The sequence below is a fragment of the Equus caballus genome, chromosome 8 (genome assembly GCF_041296265.1).
Source record: "Equus caballus isolate H_3958 breed thoroughbred chromosome 8, TB-T2T, whole genome shotgun sequence".
Taxonomy (NCBI): Eukaryota; Metazoa; Chordata; class Mammalia; order Perissodactyla; family Equidae; genus Equus; species Equus caballus.
Genome location: NC_091691.1, coordinates 2,660,070 through 2,677,989, shown reverse-complemented (window position 1 = coordinate 2,677,989; position 17,920 = coordinate 2,660,070). Strand labels below are relative to the sequence as shown.

The window sequence follows — 17,920 nt, the reverse complement described above, 5'->3', positions numbered from 1 at the left end:
CTGAATTTAGGCTAAGTGGAGCAGGCTCCCGGGACACAGCAGAGAAGGGAGCATGAGAAGAGGAAGACAGACCAGCCAGCCTGGAGTTTCTCTGTTAATCCTCCAACCCAGCTCGACAGTTGTGTCACCACAACCCCAGAGCCACAAGGGTGAAACCAGGGTACAGGCCCAAACCCATTCACAGACAGGAAATGGAGCTTAGGTAGAAGCAAACTGGCCAAGGTCAGCTGGCCCCAGGAGGCACGAGGCCCAGCAGGCAAGCCCAGGACCCATCACCCTGGCCCTGTCACTGCCAGCTCACAGTGAGGAGTCACTCCCCTGAGTATGAGAATGCAGCTCCCTGAGCCCTGCCCACACCTCTGGACAGGGAGCTTAACACTATCCAGACCCAAATTGGGATCTGTCTCCCTCGCTGCCTACCTTGGCGGCATAGGCTTGAGAATTAGAAAAAGGCCCCCTCCCCAAGACTTGATAAGTACTACCTGCCGCAAACCTGTCGAAAGAGCCAAACACGCCAGCAATGACTGGAGAGTGGCAGGTGCCCCCTAGAGTTGTGCAATGACTCCTTGTACAACCGACCCTGCTCCATGCACCACAGCCACAACCAGAACTCCAGAGCGGGGGCCGGCCCGGTGGCGTAGCAGTTAAGTTCTCACGTTCTGCTTCGGTGGCCCAGGGTTCACCGGTTTGGATCCCGGGTGTGCACCTTCACACTGCTTGTTAAGGCATGCTGTGGCAGGTGTCCCACATATAAAAAAGTAGAGGAGGATGGGCACGGATGTGAACTCAGGGCCAGTCTTCCTCAGCAAAAAGAGGAGTACTGGTGGCAGATGCTAGCTCAGGGCTAATCTTCCTCAAAAAAAAAAAAAAAGAACTCTAGAGGGGTAAGCACGGCCTGAGGACACAGTGCCTCAGCCCCCATCACAGCTCCAGCTCCACTCCAGACCTGACCCCCCAGCAACTCTCCCCACCCTGGGCTCCCAGATCCTCCTGGGCCTCAGTTTCTCCACGCTGCACTCCTCTCTCTTAATTCCAAGAAGTCCACTTCCTGGGTGCTGCGGCTTCTTCAGAGAAGTCAGGCGGCTCCACCCGGCGCCCCCCACCCTCCCCCGACCCATCCCTCACCTGTGGCAGAGTGAGCCAGAAGGCAGTCTCAAACCTCCTTACCCTCAAGAAACAGAAGCACCCAGCTCAGACACAGTCAGACAGAGAACCTAAGACTCTGCCCATCTGTGCAAACCCTCTGCAGGATCCGTCCACACAAGCCCCAACCTGCCACCCTGAAGGGCAGCTCACTCCCGTTACGCATATGCATAAACTGAGGCTTGAGCGCAAGAGGGACTCCTCCAGAGCAGGCCAGCACACAGCAGAGCTGGGGCCGGAACCTAGGCCTCCAGATGCTCCTGGGATGCCCCAAGCCTGAGCTTCCCCCACCTATGATGTCCAGCAGCTCAGAGAGGGTAAGCCATACTTGGACTCACACAGCACTGGGTTCCAGCCAGACACCGGTTAGGCTTACTCGCTCCTGAGCTGGTCAGTCTTCTTGCTCTGCGCACAGAGCACAGAGCTGAGTCCCCAGTGCGCCTGCTGTGACCCAGCTCCTCCCCACCTTCCCCCTGCTGGCCTGGGCTGGGGAGACGCTTTAAAGGCACAGGAACCTTTCCAGGTGGCAGGAGGGCTGGCTCCTGGTCCTGACCCTAGGGCTGTGTGGCCCAGGACAGCTGCCAGCCTCTCTGAGCCCAGTGGGGTCCCAACCTTGAATGAGAAACCTGAGCTTTGAGGGCCTCAGTGGGGCTGAATGAGGTTGGGTTTCAGGGAGAGGCAGGTCAGACCAAGGGTCTCCCTGGAGGAGGTGGGCTCCCCCTACTTAGGATGTCCGGAGAGGGGTCACATAGCACTGGGTGCAGCCAGATGCCTGCACCAGTGGGGGTTGGGACACAAGCATCTGAGGCTGCACTGGACCTGAGGAGCCTGAGACCCTCTCCACAACTCCGGGGGTAGGGGGTGCCCCTCCAAACACGCCCTCTCCCTGACCCTCAGGCTGCAGGTAGGGTGGCAGGCACTGTCACTCCAAGGCCCCTGGTCACCTGGACTGAAGGGAGTCACCTGACCCAGGGGAGCCTTTCCTCATCCCCCGACTTTCTGGGGCCATGAGCAGGCAGGTTGATGGAGGACACAAGGCAGTGGGGGCGGGGGACAGAGCCGTCGCTTGTGCCCCCACCGGCCCCGGCCCATCCAATGAGATGGAGCGGGTGTCCCCACAGGGCGGGCAATCTCACGCCTCCCTGTGCTTCTGAGGTCCGCACATGGCCTGCTGCTGGCCAGAATGGCTGCTACCAGCATGGCCCTGGCTTAAACTGATTCATTGACCATTCATCATTCATTCATTCATTTATTCATCCTCCCACCCAATCCTGGCCTGTCCAGATTCTTCTCTCAAGGAGCCCCCAGCAGGCCTGGAGAAGTACTAGTATGGTAAGCCAAGGAGGAGGAGAAGCCCAGGGCCCCGAGGAAGAGGGGGCTTGAGGATCAGGGCAGAGCAGCGATTGGATTGCCGAGGACACACCAGGTGGAAGGAAACACTTGAGCCTGGAGGCCAGGCACTGGAGTCATCTCCGGGAGCAGCGAGGGTACAGGAGAGACTATTGACCTCCCTGGGCCCTTCCTGAACCCTGAGGCATCAAGGCCGGGAAGGGAAGTGGCTGAGCTCAGATCGTGAAGGCCAGGCCAGTGCGTCTGGACTTTGAGAGCCTGGAGGCTGGTGAATGTATCACCGGGCCGGGTAACCCATTAACCCTGGCTCACTCATTAAGACCCTGGTGGGTGACCATTAGCTCTTCAGCCAGGCAGAGGGCAGGGGCCGTGGGAAGAAGGGAGCATTGATGGGGGCGCTGGCTGGGGACTGGTCGAGCAGGGCTCTCTGTGTCCTTGTTCCTTGAGGAGATTTCCTGGGCTGGGCTGGCCTTCAGCCAGGGGCAGCTGCCAAGGCAGCACGGGGGACACTACCCCACCATCCGGATGCCTTTCATCTCCTAATCACCCCTGCTGTGCAGGCACCAGCAACCGAAAGCACCTCGGGGGCCTTGGCCAGATGGGAGGCTCAAGGCACTAGTCCAGTGAGTGGGGGCGGCTGGGCATCTGGCCCATCTCCCACTCTGAGAAATGGGCCCACAGTGGCCTCCAAGGCCCTTCTTGTTCTGACAGGCTCAGTCTGCCCCATCTCTGTGCCTGGGAAAACAAGGCACTGGTGGAACAAGAACGGTGCTACTGGCACAGAAACCACAGCCCGAGAGGGGAAGGGACTTGCTCAAAGTCACTCAGGAGAGGGACCCATGAAAAGGCAAAGGCGCTACAAACTACTTCCTGCAAGTGGCATCTCATTGCAGCCGCGGCCATGCCCTGCCCTGCTGTCAGGTCCTGGGAGCACCTGTGCCTGAGCCCAGGAGGTGCCGAGGGAGCCTCATGCCCCGGGAGGGCCCCAGGTGGGAGACACACAACATCCCAAAATGCAGCGGTGAGGCTCCCAGTGAGTGGGCCAGGCAGGCTGGTCCTGATGCGAGCAGCACCTGACCCATCCTTCAGAACTGCAGGGACAGGCTCTCAGGACCCGCTGGGAGCCAGGAAACCTGCTGTCAGCCAGGACCTTTGGTGTCCCCTGGTATCTGCACCAAGGAGGTATTTGGTAAACAGGCTGAACCAAAGTGACTTCAAATCCAAGCACTGGAAGTCTTAATCAACTTAAAGATCACAGAGTCTCAAACATTTAGTCTGTGATCTCCCCTCTCCGGCCCCCGAGAAGGGTCAACTTGGACAGCTGTCCTGAGGGGGAGCTCAGTACCTCTAAAGACAGCAAGACCATGGTTGGTTGGCAAGTTCTTCCCAACTTTAGGCCCCGATTTGCCTTCTTGGAATGCTTTCTGCAGGCTGCGAGAGTCGGCCTGCTTCAGGTGGGCCTGGCCTCACACCCTGCCCACTATCCTGAGGCCACAGAGCAGAGGAGCAGGGACCACCCCAGACCCTTTGGCTACCTGGCCACAGCCTCTCAGAGCCATGTAGGCCCCATTAAAGGGACGGAAGGAAGACTCAATCTTGGTGAAGGGCTGGCACTGCCCCGTGGTGGAGGGGCGGGGTGTGCTCTGGCCGTCTGCAGGCCCAGGTAGAGCCCCCGTGGCCCCAGGGCCTGGCCCACACCCCCTGGAGCCATTTGCAGCATTCACCATTTCAGCACCCACCTTTGACGAGGTTGGAGCCTAGCCAAGTGCGTGGGCTTCCAGAGATGTGAGCTTGTTAACACCTGGGAACGGCCGGCAGAGGGGCCAGTCTGGCACCTGGTGGACCACAGTCCAACTCCCAAACTCAGAGCAGGATGGCAGCTCGGTCAAGCGCATGGGCTCCAGAGGCCCTAGGTTCAAATTTGTCCCAGGGTCTCCTCTTCCTGCCCTCAGATGTCTATCTGGAGAGCAGGATCATTAAGACAGGTGTTGGAGAGAGTCACTGAGGCAGCCATGTGCAGGCTGCGTGAGCCCCGACCCTCCGTGGCTCTGACATGCGGGCCTTCAGCTGCCTCTGTCCCTGTCTGATGAGCAGCTCAGAGCCTAGAACTGGTAAGGACCCCTCTCCAGCCACCCTGTCTGCGCTGCCCACAGACCGTGCACAGGTAGCATTTATCACATCATCTCATAATTACCCTCCGCGGTGTCTGGGAGCTCCAGGGGGTCGGGGAGGAAGGCTGAGTCGCATCCACACCCCAGCCCCACTCCAGCTGACGCACTCTTGTCTCCACGGCCTCAGGTCGACATGCCCAAACCTGGGCTAAGGAGACCCTCCCCAGACCTCCACCAGCCACATTAGCCAGAGTCTGGCCCTGAGCAGCCACCCCTGCTCCTCATTGGCCCATCCAGCTACACCTCCACACCGCGTCCCCACCACACCTGACCCCAGCCCCCCCCCCGGACCACCCCCTCACCTGGCAACTCTTCCTCACAGATCCCCAGCCTGCCAGTTACCCCACGGCAGCTCCAGCGCTCAGCCTGCAAACTTGAGCATGTGCTTCCCCCACAGAACATCTCTTCAAAGGCCCCCTTCGCCCCCCAGATAAATTCCTGCTGTGCTGGGGCCCCGCCTCTTCCTCCCTGCGGTTCACCCACTGCTCTCCCAGCTGGGATCGAATGCTAGCACTCTTCCTTCAGACCCCAACCTCAATGCCACCTCCTCCGGGAGCCCTCCTCCGCCGCTGGTTAAGTGCCTTCCTCGGTTCCCGCAGTGCCTGGGGGCCCCCATCACAGCTCCCCACCTCTGTGTGGTAGCTGTTTGACTTCCGGTGTCTGTCTTAGTCTCCACAGGGCCCAGTGATCATCACTGAATGGACACACGATGGCCGTCAGGTGGCTGGGTGGATTCAGTATAAAGCCACTAAAGATTCGATAGTAAAAAGAGCTCACATACGTCCAAAACTGCTGTGTGCCTGACTCTTTCCTTGTTGTGCCTAAGCCCACGACACCTTTCCCAGATGGGCATTTGAGTTTTCCCCATTTTACTGATGAAGAAACTGAGGTTTGCAGAAACTACTATAGTGGGTTGAAGAGTGTCCCCCCAAATTCATATCCACCCAGGAGCTCCAAATGTGACCTCATTTGGAAATAGAGTCTTTGTAGATGTCATTAGTTAAGATGAGATCACAATCACACTGAATTGGGGGGCCCTAAATCCAACAACCAATGTCCTTATAAGAAGGCGATGTGAAGAGAGACGCACAGACACAGGGGAGAAGGCAGGTGACCAGGGAGGCAGAGACCAGAGTGATGCAGCCACAAGCCGAGGAGGCCAAGGACTGCCAGTAACCACCAGACGCTAGGGAAAGGCACAGAAGGATCCTCCCCTCGCACCTTTAGAGAGAGCACGGCCTGCTGTCACCTTCGTTTCAGACCTCTGGCCTCCAGAACTGTGAGAGAATCAATTTCTGTCATTTTAAGCGACCCAGTTTGTGGTGATTTGTTATGACAGCCACAGAAAACTAATACAGCAACCTACTTTGCCTATGTTTGTACCCCCAAAAAGGAGCAGGTCCAGGCCAGCCCCAGGAACCTAGTGGTTAAGTTCAGCATGCTCCACTTCAGCTCCCCAGGTTCAGTTCCCAGGTGCAGACCTATACCACTGGTCTATCAGTGGCCATGTTGTGGCGATGGCTCACATACAAAAAGAGGAAGATTGGCGACAGATGTTAGCTCAGGGCAAATCTTCTTCAGAAAAAAAAAAAAAAGAGCAGGTCCAGGGGATGCAAATCCAGGTCCTGAGCCTACACTTGTGACACCCATGGTGATTCCTGGCCCTGCAGAAGGCTCACAACCTGTCCCTGTAGAGCCAGCTCTAGGGGAAACTGTCTCTATAGAACGTCTGTCTGCTTTCTTCCTCCTAGTGAGTTCCAAAACCATCCTGTGTCCTTCTTTGCAGTGGCTGCCAGGAGGCTCAGTGTTACGTGGCTACTTGCTGAGGTACCGTCAGCCCTGGGCTGGCGTTCCTCCTCCTGGGCTTGGACTATCCCACTGGGTGGGTAGAGAAGAGGCCCAAAGTGGGGGCAGGTCCAGTTCTAGCTCCAGCTGCAGGCCTCCACCTCGCCTGCTGGGTCACGTGGACCTTGGTTCCCTGTCGCTCCAGCTGGGCCACCACATGGGTGGCCGGGGGCTTGGGAAGCCAGGGGTGTGGCTGTCGCTGCTACTTGTCTCCTGGCAGGCCCCTCTTGGGGCCCAAGATGCCCCCAGTAGGGCCTGAGGTCTAGTCATGTTCCTCCCATCTGCCTCTCTGGCTCACCCACCTCCCCCCTCCCTGGCTGCCCCGGGGTGGCCGGGCTGCCCCAAGAGACTCAGTACAGGCCCCTGAACCCCCACATCAGCCTTGGGGGCTGAGAGGGCAACATCACAGCCCACCTCTCCCACCCCATGGGGTCTCCACAAAAACAGCTCTGCTGCCCAGGGCCACTCCAGGGAGAGGGCCAGCAGCCTTGAGTTAAGGACGCACGGAGGCTAGTGAGGGGGAACCATGTCCCCACTCCTGAGGGCACAGCTCTGTCTCTGGGGCCTCCCGCCCAGATCAGGTTAGGCCTGAAAGAGTCCCCAAGAGGCAACTCAACCTACCCCCCACCCCCCAGGAGGCTGAGGGAGGCCCACCCAGAGATCTGGGTCCAGACGCCACACTCCCTCCTTCCCTGGGAAAATGTCTTCCAGGAATCTCTCAGCCAAGGACACAGAGGGTGGGGTAAGGGGTGACGGGTAAGGCTGGGGGTTGGGGGGCAGTGCTCTGCTTTCTACAGAACTCTGAGCTCTGGGCATCCCCCTATGCCACTGCCTAGGTTGCCCCCTTCATGACACCCAGGCTCAGCCCTCCCTTTCCCCACCCCCACACTGCCTCAGCCTTCTCACGTTGGAGGGAGCAATTTCCAGGCCTGGCTCAGCCTCTGGAAGGACATGGTCAGGATCTGGGAGACCTCCCAGCTCTGGCTCTAGCCCTGAGTTTGTGGGGGAGGGTGAGGAGGGTCTTACCAGGCTGCCAGCTTTGGACAGGGGGTCTGAGAGGTCCCTGGGGCAATGAGGCTGCTGAAGTCTCTGGTCTCATTACCACCACGTCAGTTCAGTGACACCTTGGCCCCAGAGGAAGGCCGGCCAGGTAGCTTTGCCAAAGAGGAAACCTGTGTTGCCAGGGTGGCTCCAGGATAACACAGGCTATGGAGACGGGGAGGGGAGGCGGCTGAGTCCAGCTGGCAGATGGCAGGGGAGAAGGGGGCCCAGGATAGAAAGGCCCCACGTACAGGCTCAACAGGGGTACCCAGTTAGGCAGCAACAGGGGTTAGGGTTCAGCGGGTGGCCAAGGGATGAGGATACTAAGCCGTCCTCTGCCTCGTCTCAGGGGCTCAGCCTTGGGAGACCACAGAGCCCAGCACCCTGTCCCTGGACACACTCCTAGGGGGCAATGCTTAACCCAAGAGAAGGAGCCTGACTCTGCCCTCACTTACCATGTGCCCCAGGGCCAGCCTCCCCTCATCCCCACACACCTCTGTCCAGGCTCACCTCTCCTGCACCCATGCCCGGGCACACTGTCCTCACAGGCTGGACACACTCTCCTTGCTGTGGGAGTCGGGGTCTGGAGCCTAGTGCCCCAAATGCCCCCTACCCAGGGAATGCAGGGGCCCAGAGCTGGGGGGCGGGCTGCAGGGGACAGCAGGCCTCCAGCTGGGTGGGTCCCCAGCTCAAACCTGATCCCTGGAGGAGTCAGGGCTCCCCCTCCTCACACTGCCCCGCCTCCTGTCAGACAGGAGGACTGAAGCCAGGAGCACGTGCAGCCGGCCTGCTGCCATCCTGCCTGGAGCCGGGCTTACCATTTAACTAGCACTCTCCATGCCATTTACCTCCCAGGGGGCAGTTAGAGGGGGCGGGCTCCACCCCGCCTGCCCAGCCTGCCTGCTCTCAGCCAAGCAGGGAGGGGCAGAAAACATTTGTCAATGCCAGAGTGTCCACGCAGGGTGGACAGGTCAAATACTACTATTGCTCGCTGTGGGGGAGAATCCTGAAAGGAGGTGCTGGCACTGCCTAAGACGGGCAAATGGCAGCGGAAGCCCCACCCACCCCGCCCTGATCCTAAGTCCAGGACTCTTTGCGCCGCCAAAGCGACTGTTCCACAGTCAGCACTGGGGCCAGAGGCTTAGAGGCACCAAGCCTCCCCCGGCGGCTCCAGCCCTGGTGACAGAGCTCCAGGGCCCGGTCTAGCGCGGGCGAGGGCCTCCTCCAGCGAGACCCCCCAAAACTGAGCGTTTAGCAGCTCCGCGGCCCCCAGCAGGACCCCCGCCCCCACTTCCCCGCGCTCCGGCCCGGCCGGAGCGCGCAGTCTGCAGCCCGGCGCTCCCCGCAGGGCGCACCCCGCGCCTGAGCGAGGCGGGGCGGGGCTGGGGGCGGGGCGCAGACGGCCCGGCCTCCCGTGCGCCCGGCGCCCCGCGCGCAGCGGCCATGGGGGCGCGGCTGGGCCGGCGGGCCGGACCCGAGGCGGGCTCCGAGGCCCGGGCGGCGGCGGGGTGCGGGCCCGCGCCCTATGAGCGCCGGGTGCGCTGGCTCTGCGAGATCCAGTCCACACTCCGCGAGCGGCGGCCCGAGCGCGCCCGGCAGCTGCTGCGCCTCCTGCGCCAGGCGAGAGACGGAGCGGGCCGGCCCGGGGCTGGAGGCCGGGGAGGGGCTGGGGCTGCGGGCTGCGGGCTGCGGGCCTGGAAGGGGCCCGGGAGGCGATACTGAGCTGGCCTCGGGCACGCGAGTCAGGGCCAGCGGCGGACGGGCGCGCGGGCCGGGCAGGTTCCGAGGGGATGGTCCGACTGTCTGCAGAGGGTGGATATCTGGTCCGAGCGAGGGGGAGTGAGGGAGGGTAATCGGCTAGAGTGGGGGGACTGTGAGTGTGGAGGAGCGGGGGCCGGTGACTGTGTCCGCGTCTCTGGGGTTTGAGGTTAGTTGTGTGTGTTTGAGGGTGCCCCAACCATGGAGGTAAGCCTAGATTCACGGGGCCTGGAAGGAATGGCAAGTGGGGGGCGAGTGATCTTGCATTGAGCGGCAATGGCAAGAGGGCAAGCTCCCCCACCCTCCAGGATGAAGGGAGGCACTACACTGGACCCTGGAGAGAGGACCCAGGGAAGCCACAGCCCAGATGGTCAGCAGGTGCAACCTCACCATGACACCATGGAGGGCCAGACAGAGCCACAGCACGCAGCACGCATCCTCCTCACAGGCAGCTCACCATGCCCATTGAGTACCCACACCTGGCATCTGTCCATCACAACACCACATCTGGATGGGCAGGGGCTCTGGTCCCACACACACCAGGTACCTGAGTCCCAGATCCTGAGCCTTGGGTTGCCCTAGGAGACATGGGTTCTGGTCCCAGCATCACCACTGGGCAGGCCACTTCCCTCTCTGCCCACGTCTCCACCCCCTGCAGCAGCTGCCACCACAACCTGCCCCATCCTGTAAACCGAAATAAGCCGGGTAGGTCTTTGGCCTGCAGGTGGATGATTAGAGATGGGGAAACTGAGGCTTAGAAAGAAGTAGTGAGCCCAGGACCACTAGCCCAGAGCAAATTGGGAGCCAGCCAAGGCCAGAGCCCAACCTCCAGCCTCTCAGCCCCTCTCCTCCTGCCGCACTGGGTTTTCTTTCTCTGGGCCCAGCAGGCTGGAATGGTGGAGCTGGCCCTTTAAGAGGAGCTGTCCAGACCAGCAGAAGGCAGGCTGCAGTCTGGGGCCCTGTCTGGGTCAGCCCAGGCTCACCAGTCACCCCTCCCTTCTGGGTCCTCCCTAGCTGGCATCTGCGACTTGAATGGTGTTTAAAATGCAAACAGCACAGCAGCACCAAATCAGCCAGAGACTATCCAGAGGCATAGATCTCTGTCTGGGATGGCGTCTGGAGCCTAAGGCAGCGGCTGGGCATTTTAGCTGGGAAACCAGCTGGGTTGCCCCCTCGGGTACCAGAGGTTGGGACTTGAGGCCCAGGAAGGGGCCTGTCCTGCCCCTTAAGCCACAGGGACTCTGCATTTATGACCTTTGGGCATTCCATCACCTGGCCTGTCTTCCTGTGCCATGGGCTTATACAGGAAGCGTGTCACTCTCTGGCTTGGGAAGTGCCCACATGGGGTCTGGAGGCCCGTCCCGGCTGTGCCTGCCCCATCAGCTTGTCAGTATATCCTCTAAACAGACCCTCTGAAAGGGTGTTCAGCACCACACCAGCCCATGGGAGTGACAGGAGGAGGAGGAGACCAAGGAGTGAGGGCAGGAAGGCCAGGGCAGCCAGGGGCCCGACAGTGGGGTCTCCGCAAAGGGTGGGAGACTTGGAAGCAGGACAAGGAGGCTGGTGGGTGGGGCCGTGAATGACAGGCTTTGAGGTGCTCTGAGACTGCAGACTGTGCGTGAGTCTCTAATATCACACAGCTTCGAGAGCATTTGGTTCCCACTGAAGGGTTAAGGGTCGAGCTCAGGTGTGTGTGTGTCATAGAGCCAGCTCTGGCAGCCTGAGGGTGGACTGGGGGTGTCGGGAGGCCAGGAGCCCCAGGAGGAGCCTGTGGGAATGAGGCCTGAATCTTCTTGAGCAGTGGGGAGGGAGAGCGGGGCAGAGAGGGAGAGGGGAGAGTGTGGGGTGATTCCTGGGCGCTGGCCCAAGTGCCTGGGAAGATGGGGATGGTGGCACAGGAGATGAGGACAGCTTCAGGGCAGGAGATGAACATGCCCTGTCTGAGCTGCCTTTGGGACATCCGAGCTGAGAGAGAGGCTCACCCCTACAGAAAGGGTCTGGACCTGTTGGCAAACAGGTGGAGGCCACAGCTCGAGAAAGCTCGGGAATAGGAGGATAGAGGCAAAGGACCCAGAGGGAATGCTGGAGGACAGCGGCCTTTGGGAGTCATCAGAGGAGCCCCTAAACAGTCCCCTGGACAAGCCCAAGCCCAGAGGAGGCAAGGTGTCACAGCAGGACATTTCACCTCCAGGGAACCAGCCTAAGGGTTCAGGACCCACTTACTGCCTCCCTGAGGCCCCTGATGCACCAACCCTCTCCTGATCTAAAGGATCCACCTGCCCCCGGACAGCCGGCCCATCGCTGCCTGTGGGGAGACTCCAGCAAGGCTCAGGGAGGGAAACGAAGAGAGGGGGATGGATGTGAGGGGCTCTGGCTGGCTGGGACGGGGCCTGGAGAAGGGACGTCCTGGCCCCTGGCTCACTCAGTTCTCCTCATCACTCAGGACCTGGGCCTTGAGGGGACCCTCCTCACTGACATCCTATACAGGAACGTGGCCTTCCTCAATCTGGTGGACCCCATCTCCCATGACCTGCTTGTGAACCTGGCCCGGGACCTGCAGTGCCCCAAAACGGTGAGGCCGGTAGGCACGGGCTCCAGGCTGGGCAGTGTGGTTGACAGGGGCCAGGACAGCTCAGGGCTGGACGCTAGGAGCCTGGGTCTTCATCTGGCTTGCTGTGTGGCTTTAGGCAGGTTACTGCCCCTCTCTGGGACCTGATGCCAATCTCAGTGTATTAGGCTAGCCAGCAGCTGGAGCACATGTGAACTGTGCTTCTCAACCCTGAAAAGTCGTGTGCTGGGGAGACCCATTTCCTGAGTGGCAGCATGTGGGCCAGGCTCCAGGACACAGGCAGGAAGTTGTATGGGGACCCTTCTGGATACAGAATATTCTGACACATCTGCTAATGGAACCTAACTCCCAGCCTCTGAGTTCCAGAGCCAGAAGAGAGTCACTCTAGGTTGGAACCCCTATCCACATGTCCCATCCTGTATGAATACCCTTGGGGACAAGTGCTCTCTGCTTCCCTTAGCAGCTCGAGCCACAAGCAAGTCCCTCCTCATGTTGGCATCTGCCACCTGCAGCCTCCACTACCCCCATGCCACTGTGTCTGCCCAGAACACCCCTACTCCCATCCCCACACCCCCTGTCCCACTCCGTGGACACCTGCCATGAGCATTGAAGGTGCCGTGCTCCAACACAGCCTGTGGCCAGCCACCAGCTCCCATCCCTTCATCACAGTGAGTCCCCGCATGAAACAAGGGTGCCCACTAGGGGCCCTGATGGCTCTGAACTCCCATGTCCATATGCAGTTGTCACGAGGATTCTGAGGCTAGCCTAGAGACTTTATAGTGACCGCCAGGGCTTGCTGCCACTGTACGTACACGCTGTCTCCAGAGGGACTGGAGAAAAGAATGTGCCGGGTAGTGGAGCGTGCTCAGGGCCAGCTTTGCAGAAAGCAGGGCACCCTGTATTCCACCGGAGCTGGGCCTCTACAAGGGCCCACTTAGGACCAGGAGAGAGCCAGGTGGCAGTGCTGTAAACGGTAACCCTCCCAGCCCCAGCAGCCCAGACCCAGGCCCCAGCTAGACAGGCGCAGTCTAGCTCGGAGAGTGAGAGGAAGAAGAGCATGCTGACCTGGCTGGTTCCTATTCCCTGGGGGTGGTATCAGTGTGCCTGGTCCTGCCTCCCCCTGTGGCGAGTCCCCAGGGGATGCTGAGGGTGGGCAGGGAGTCGGCTGATAGCCTGAGACACTGGCTCTGGGCCTGAGGACAGGGAACAAGGGCCCATTGTCCCTGGGCTTCCTCCTGCCGGGCACTGTGGGCTTGGGACCAGCCTGTCCAGCTCCCAGCGGGCAGCCTCCCCTGGCTCTGTGCCAGGCCACAGCCGGGGTGGGGGGTGGGGGTGGGAGGGAAAGGCCAGTGGGCAGCTCAGTGATCCGTGATGAACGACTGTGTGCACGCACACGCTTGGGTCCCCAAGGCCCAGAGGTGGGCGGGAGGGGCTCGGCCTTGCCCTAACAACGCTGCCCCCGCAGGACTATGAGCTCTGGAAGTCCTCGGACAAGATCTGCCGGCAGCTCGTCTACCACCTCACCCCTCACTCCAAGCGGCAGCAAGGGTCCAACCTGCCCCGGAGGAAGACCCAGAGCTGGTAAGGGTTGCCAGCCACAGCCCCACCTCATGGCCTGTCCCAGGCTGACAGGGAGAGGCAGGGCTGGCCCCAGGGGAGAACCCAGGCTTCTCTCAGCAAGAGGCTGGTGCCTGAAATCCCACACTGTGGGCCCCTTACCCTCATCTGCATCATGGCCCCAACCCTGGAAGTCAGTCTGGCCGGTGGCAGCAGATGCTCCCCAAGCCAGGCTGCACTCTCCGTATGATCCGCCACCTGCCATTCACTCGCCCCTCAATCCCTGGCCTGTCACAGGCCCCAAGGTGACCTCAGCAGGAGTCAGCTGAATCTCATATAGGCTGTGAGGGAGGCAGATTCTGGGTCATGATTCCCATTTTACAGGGAAGAAAACTGAGGCTGGGAGAGGCAAAGTAGCTTGTGCAAGGCCACACCTGCCCTGATTATCCCACAGCCCTTTGGGAATTCTTTGCCAGGCTGTCCAAAGCCGAGGCCTCTGGGGCCAGCCTGATAGCTCCCTCTGCCATGGGGTCCTCCTCTTAGTCACTCCGTCACAGCCTCGTGGCCACAGACTCAGCTCAAGAACTGGCTACAGGCGCCTAGGCCCCAAGGCCAGACCACAGCCCCAGCGCTCTCCCCTGCTTGCTCCCCCACCCCTGTCCCCCTCTGGCCTGGTGGCCTACACTCAGCCTGGAGCCCATGGGGTTGTTTCCTGCCATGGCAGGTGGGGGCCCCGGAGGGGATCCCACCACTCTTAGCCCCCAGTCAGGCCTATCTGCCTAGTGGGCTGTGTGCAAATGACAGGAGAGACCTAGAGAAGGGTTCTGGGGGCAGCAGGGGACCCTCCTCAGTTTCTAAACGTCCCTTCCAGCTTAGACACACAGAGCCTTCCCCCAGGGCAGGTCCCCACCCACATCCCCCACACCTCCCCTCTTGCTACCCTGGGCCTGTCCCCTCTCTAGCCCCCAAGGGCAGGGGGACCAGCATGATACCCTCATAGGAAATCTGTCCTCAGCCCCAAAGGGTCGACCTTAGGGGAGGCACGTGAAAAAAACGTGTGGGCTCAGGAGTCAGAGCACCTTGATTTGGAGACCTGGCTCCCCTCATAGTGGCCTGTGACCATGGAAGAGCCACGTCACCTCTCTGAGCATCCGTTTGCTCCCCTGCAGAAGGGATAACCATTCCTCCCCACTGGGTTGCCAATAAAAATAAGTGTGACAGGTGGAGCAGGTGTGGCAGTGCAGGCACAGTGGGTTTTATAATAACAGCTCACGGAGCCTCACTGCAGCTCTCTGTAATCCTCACAACATCCAGGCCCCTTTTCTCCAAAGGGGAAACTGCGGCTCAGAGCAGTTCTGAGCATTGTCCATGGCCACCCATGTAGAAACGGGCAGTTTGATCCCAGCTTGGCCCAACTGTGGGGCCTGGGCCTCGCCCCAGTGGGTCACCGTGGCCAGTGGGGACCCGCCTGGGCTCTGGGCCCTTGCTCAGTCCCACAACCCTCCCACAGCCTCAAGAGCAGCCTCCAGAAGACTCTGCTGGCAGGGGAGACTGTTAACCTCTCAGGAATCCCGCTGTCAGCGCGGGACGTGCAGCACATAACGCGCTACCTGGGCAGCCAGGGCGCGGGGCTCGCCGTGCTGGACCTGAGCTTCACGAAGCTAAGTGACGAGCTGCTGGGCCTGCTGCTGCCCAGCCTCTGGGCGCTGCCCCGCCTCACCCAGCTCCTGCTCAACGGCAACCGGCTGACACAGGCTGCCGCCCGCGAGCTCACTGAGGCGGTCAAGGACACCAGCAAGTTCCCGGCGCTGGCCTGGGTAGACCTGGGTAACAACGTGGATGTGGCCTCTCTGCCTCAGCCCCTGCTGGTCGGCCTGCGCCGGCGGCTGAGCCAGCGCACCTCGCTCCCCACCATCTATGAGGGCATGGACCTTGAGCCTGAGGACCTTGAGCCTGAGGACAGTGCAGCCACCGTTGCCTCCACCTGGGGCTCTGCAGCAGCCGGGCCAGGGCCAGAGCCCCAGGCCTGCTGCACTAGGTGACCCGCCACCTACCCTGGCTCCTGCTACCTGACTGACGATGCTCCCAAACACGTGAGATAGAAGGTGATGGAGACCACGGAGGTCCCCCAAGCCCCCAGAGATCCAGTGCAAATGCTCAGCCTGGGTTTAAGGAGATGGAAGGAGAATGAGCCCAATGGAGGCCAAATGGTCAACCCAGGTGGGGAGTCTCAGCCTTCTCTCAGTAAGAAGGGCCTGGCACCCACTGTGCAGACCCCACAATAAAAGGCGATGCTTCCCTCCGCCTCGACCTTTCTGCACTGTGGTCCTCAGGGCCACTGAGCACCAGCCATGCTGCTGGGGTGGGGAGAAGGGGTGGCTGGGGATTCAGGGACCCCACCCACCCCAAAGGGAAGGACCAAGCTCATCCTGACTTCCCTCCAGGTGCTCCCTGGGCAGGGCCCCCACGGAGACCAAGGTGTGGGGGTCGGGTCCATCTGTGGGCTGGAGAGTTAGAGGAGGCCTCCAGGGACCTGGCTGTCACGTTGAGCAGGGCTTGGGGAGAAGCAGGTTAAGAGCCCAGAGAGGGGCAAAGCTCGGAATGGAGCCCCACAGCAAGCTGATACCTGAGCCTAGGCTGCTGACTTCCCCACAGGGCCCCTTGGGCTGAGGACAAGATTGTGCTGACAGAAGCCTTGTCTCCCACAGGGCCTAGCGCTGCCCACCACCCCTAGTACCCACCCCCCAGGCCTCCTGTACCTGGCAAGTGGGCAGCTCTGTGGGATTAGAAGACACATCGGGCCAGAGACAAAGAGCTTGTGTGTTCCCTCCAGGCCCTGGGGCCACGTGCACAGTCCTCCTTTGTGGGGGACCCCAAGAGAGCATGCAGCTGCTGGAGGTGGGAAGAGCCAGCAGCTGGGGCCCTGGGGTGGAGCAGTCCTAGGGCTGCCCCAGGACGCAGGCTTTCCCAGCAGGGGGCTATCTCCCTTCCTCCCCAGACACATTACGGGTAGGTTCCAGACCAGAAGCCCAATACCTTGGTCACCCTCACAGCCCTGTGTGGAGAGGTGTTGGGCAGGGCAGAGACAAGAAAGGAATTTTGAGATGTTCCAGGAGGAAAATGAGGCCCAGAGTGGGGAAGCCAGTGGCCTAAGACTGTGCAGAGCCACGAGGTCAGGTCTGGGGGCAGTGGGATCCTGCCCAATGAGGAGAGACCAGCAGCAGAGGGAAGCCCATGGGCCAAGGAGAAGGCAGGGGTGCCCCTGGGCCTACATAGATGGACCTACCAGCTGACCTCCCCCACAGCTATAGCCCACAGGGGACCATGAGTCAGCATGGATGACAGCACATCCCCAGGCTGGCCAGATGCACAGCAGCCTCTTGGGCCAGAAGCGAGATGGCTAAGAAGGGTAGGATGGGGCGGTGCCAGTCCCAGGACCACGCAGGAGGCGGTGAGGAAAAGGAGCTCCCCCTCCATGGTTGCCTTCCCACCCCGAGGTTAGGCCCTGCTGGTCTGGCTGCTTTTGGTGGAAACCGTATCCAGAGGCGGTGGGAAGGTGTGAAGAGCACCCAGTTCAGCCCCGCTCTGTTCCCTACTTGCTGTGCGACCTGGCCAGGCCCTCCTCTCTCCTGGTCTTGGGTCTCTCCTTTCTCCCCTCTGTTAAATAGGGCCGGCTGTCCATGGTCCTTTCCAGCTCTCAATGCTACATCCCGGGGTCGTGGCCCCTCCCAGGCCTCCTTGTTTTAAAGACATGGGCCTGCCCAGTGGCTCAGGAGCCACAGAAGTGGCTCCTTGGGCCTCCACCCTGGAACAGGGGGCTGAGGCTCCCTGGAGTGAGGCAAAGCGAGGTGGGAGGTGGAAGGGGCCAGGGCAGAGAGAAGAATGGGCAAGCCGGCCTTCGGCCGGGCAGGCTGATAAGGCAGGCAGCCGTGTTCTCCTGCCAGTCTGTGCTGGAGAGATGCCAAGCTCTCTGTGTGCTCCTGCCCGCCTGCCCTCCTCACTCCCTACCCACACTGGCCCGAATTCAGCCCACAAACCTTGAAAATCCCTGCTCGGAGCGATTCCTACCAGGATGTTGTGAGGACCTGAGGCGAGCGTTGCCAGGCGAGCTCTGGGAGAATCAAGACGGCAGCAGCTGGTCTCAATCTCCCCGCCTCTCGGAAGGAGGCTTGCGACACAACAGCCAAGCCGGAGCTTGAAACAGCTCAAGAGAAGAGGGTTGGCCTTGTTGCCATGCAGGTGCCACCCCTTAGGCTGGGGCCTCACGACCACCAGGGAAGCTACTTTACGGGCAGGGACTCTGGGAAGCAGGGCCTTGTGTGCCCTCCAGGCCAGCTCCCGCCCCAGGAGGCAGCAGGTGGACCTCGCTCAGGCCGGTCCTCACCCAGGCCCAGTCTTGGAGGCAGGTGGCTTGGCCTGATCCCGGCTCCAACACCCGCTGGCAGTGTGGTCCTCTCGGGGCCTGTTCCCTCATCTTGCGAACTAG

At 61.0% G+C, this 17,920-nt stretch overlaps 2 protein-coding genes across 34 annotated transcripts in view; one reads left to right on the top strand and one right to left on the bottom strand.

The window, feature by feature from the left end:
* The window catches only part of GGT1 (gamma-glutamyltransferase 1), a 33,039-nt gene extending 15,424 nt beyond the window's left edge, over positions 1-17,615 (bottom strand). For 8 of the 32 annotated variants that reach the window (XM_070276050.1, XM_070276064.1, XM_070276051.1 and 5 more), the window contains exon 1: positions 1,482-1,616. The gene's annotated coding sequence lies outside the window, so the exon portion shown is untranslated. Of the gene's footprint in view, positions 1-482; positions 696-1,471; positions 1,619-7,535; positions 7,716-12,942; positions 13,125-17,471 lie in introns of those variants that run through there. The other 24 variants (XM_070276046.1, XM_014742083.3, XM_070276056.1 and 21 more) reach the window with 22 other exon arrangements.
* On the top strand, positions 8,958-15,732 carry LRRC75B (leucine rich repeat containing 75B). 2 transcript variants are annotated; one of them, XM_005615184.3, is made up of 4 exons: positions 8,958-9,170; positions 11,752-11,880; positions 13,343-13,458; positions 14,945-15,732. In XM_005615184.3, exons 1-4 carry the CDS (start codon positions 8,994-8,996, stop codon positions 15,474-15,476), a joined length of 954 nt encoding a protein of 317 aa, XP_005615241.3. In that variant the 5' UTR covers positions 8,958-8,993; the 3' UTR covers positions 15,477-15,732. The 2 variants fall into 2 exon arrangements, with proteins under 2 accessions (XP_005615241.3, XP_023502483.2); XM_023646715.2 differs by lacking the exon at positions 8,958-9,170 and adding an exon at positions 9,426-9,851.
* Positions 17,616-17,920: the final 305 nt, after the last annotated feature.

Excerpts from the sequence above, each read along its gene's own strand:
- LRRC75B (XM_023646715.2), top strand. The coding sequence starts at position 9,585 with ATGGCAAGAGGGCAAGCTCCCCCACCCTCCAGGATGAAGGGAGGCACT. Across the intron at positions 9,852-11,751 it reads TCTGGTCCCACACACACCAG|GACCTGGGCCTTGAGGGGAC; the intron begins GTACCTGAGTCC and ends CTCATCACTCAG. Across the intron at positions 11,881-13,342 it reads ACCTGCAGTGCCCCAAAACG|GACTATGAGCTCTGGAAGTC; the intron begins GTGAGGCCGGTA and ends CTGCCCCCGCAG.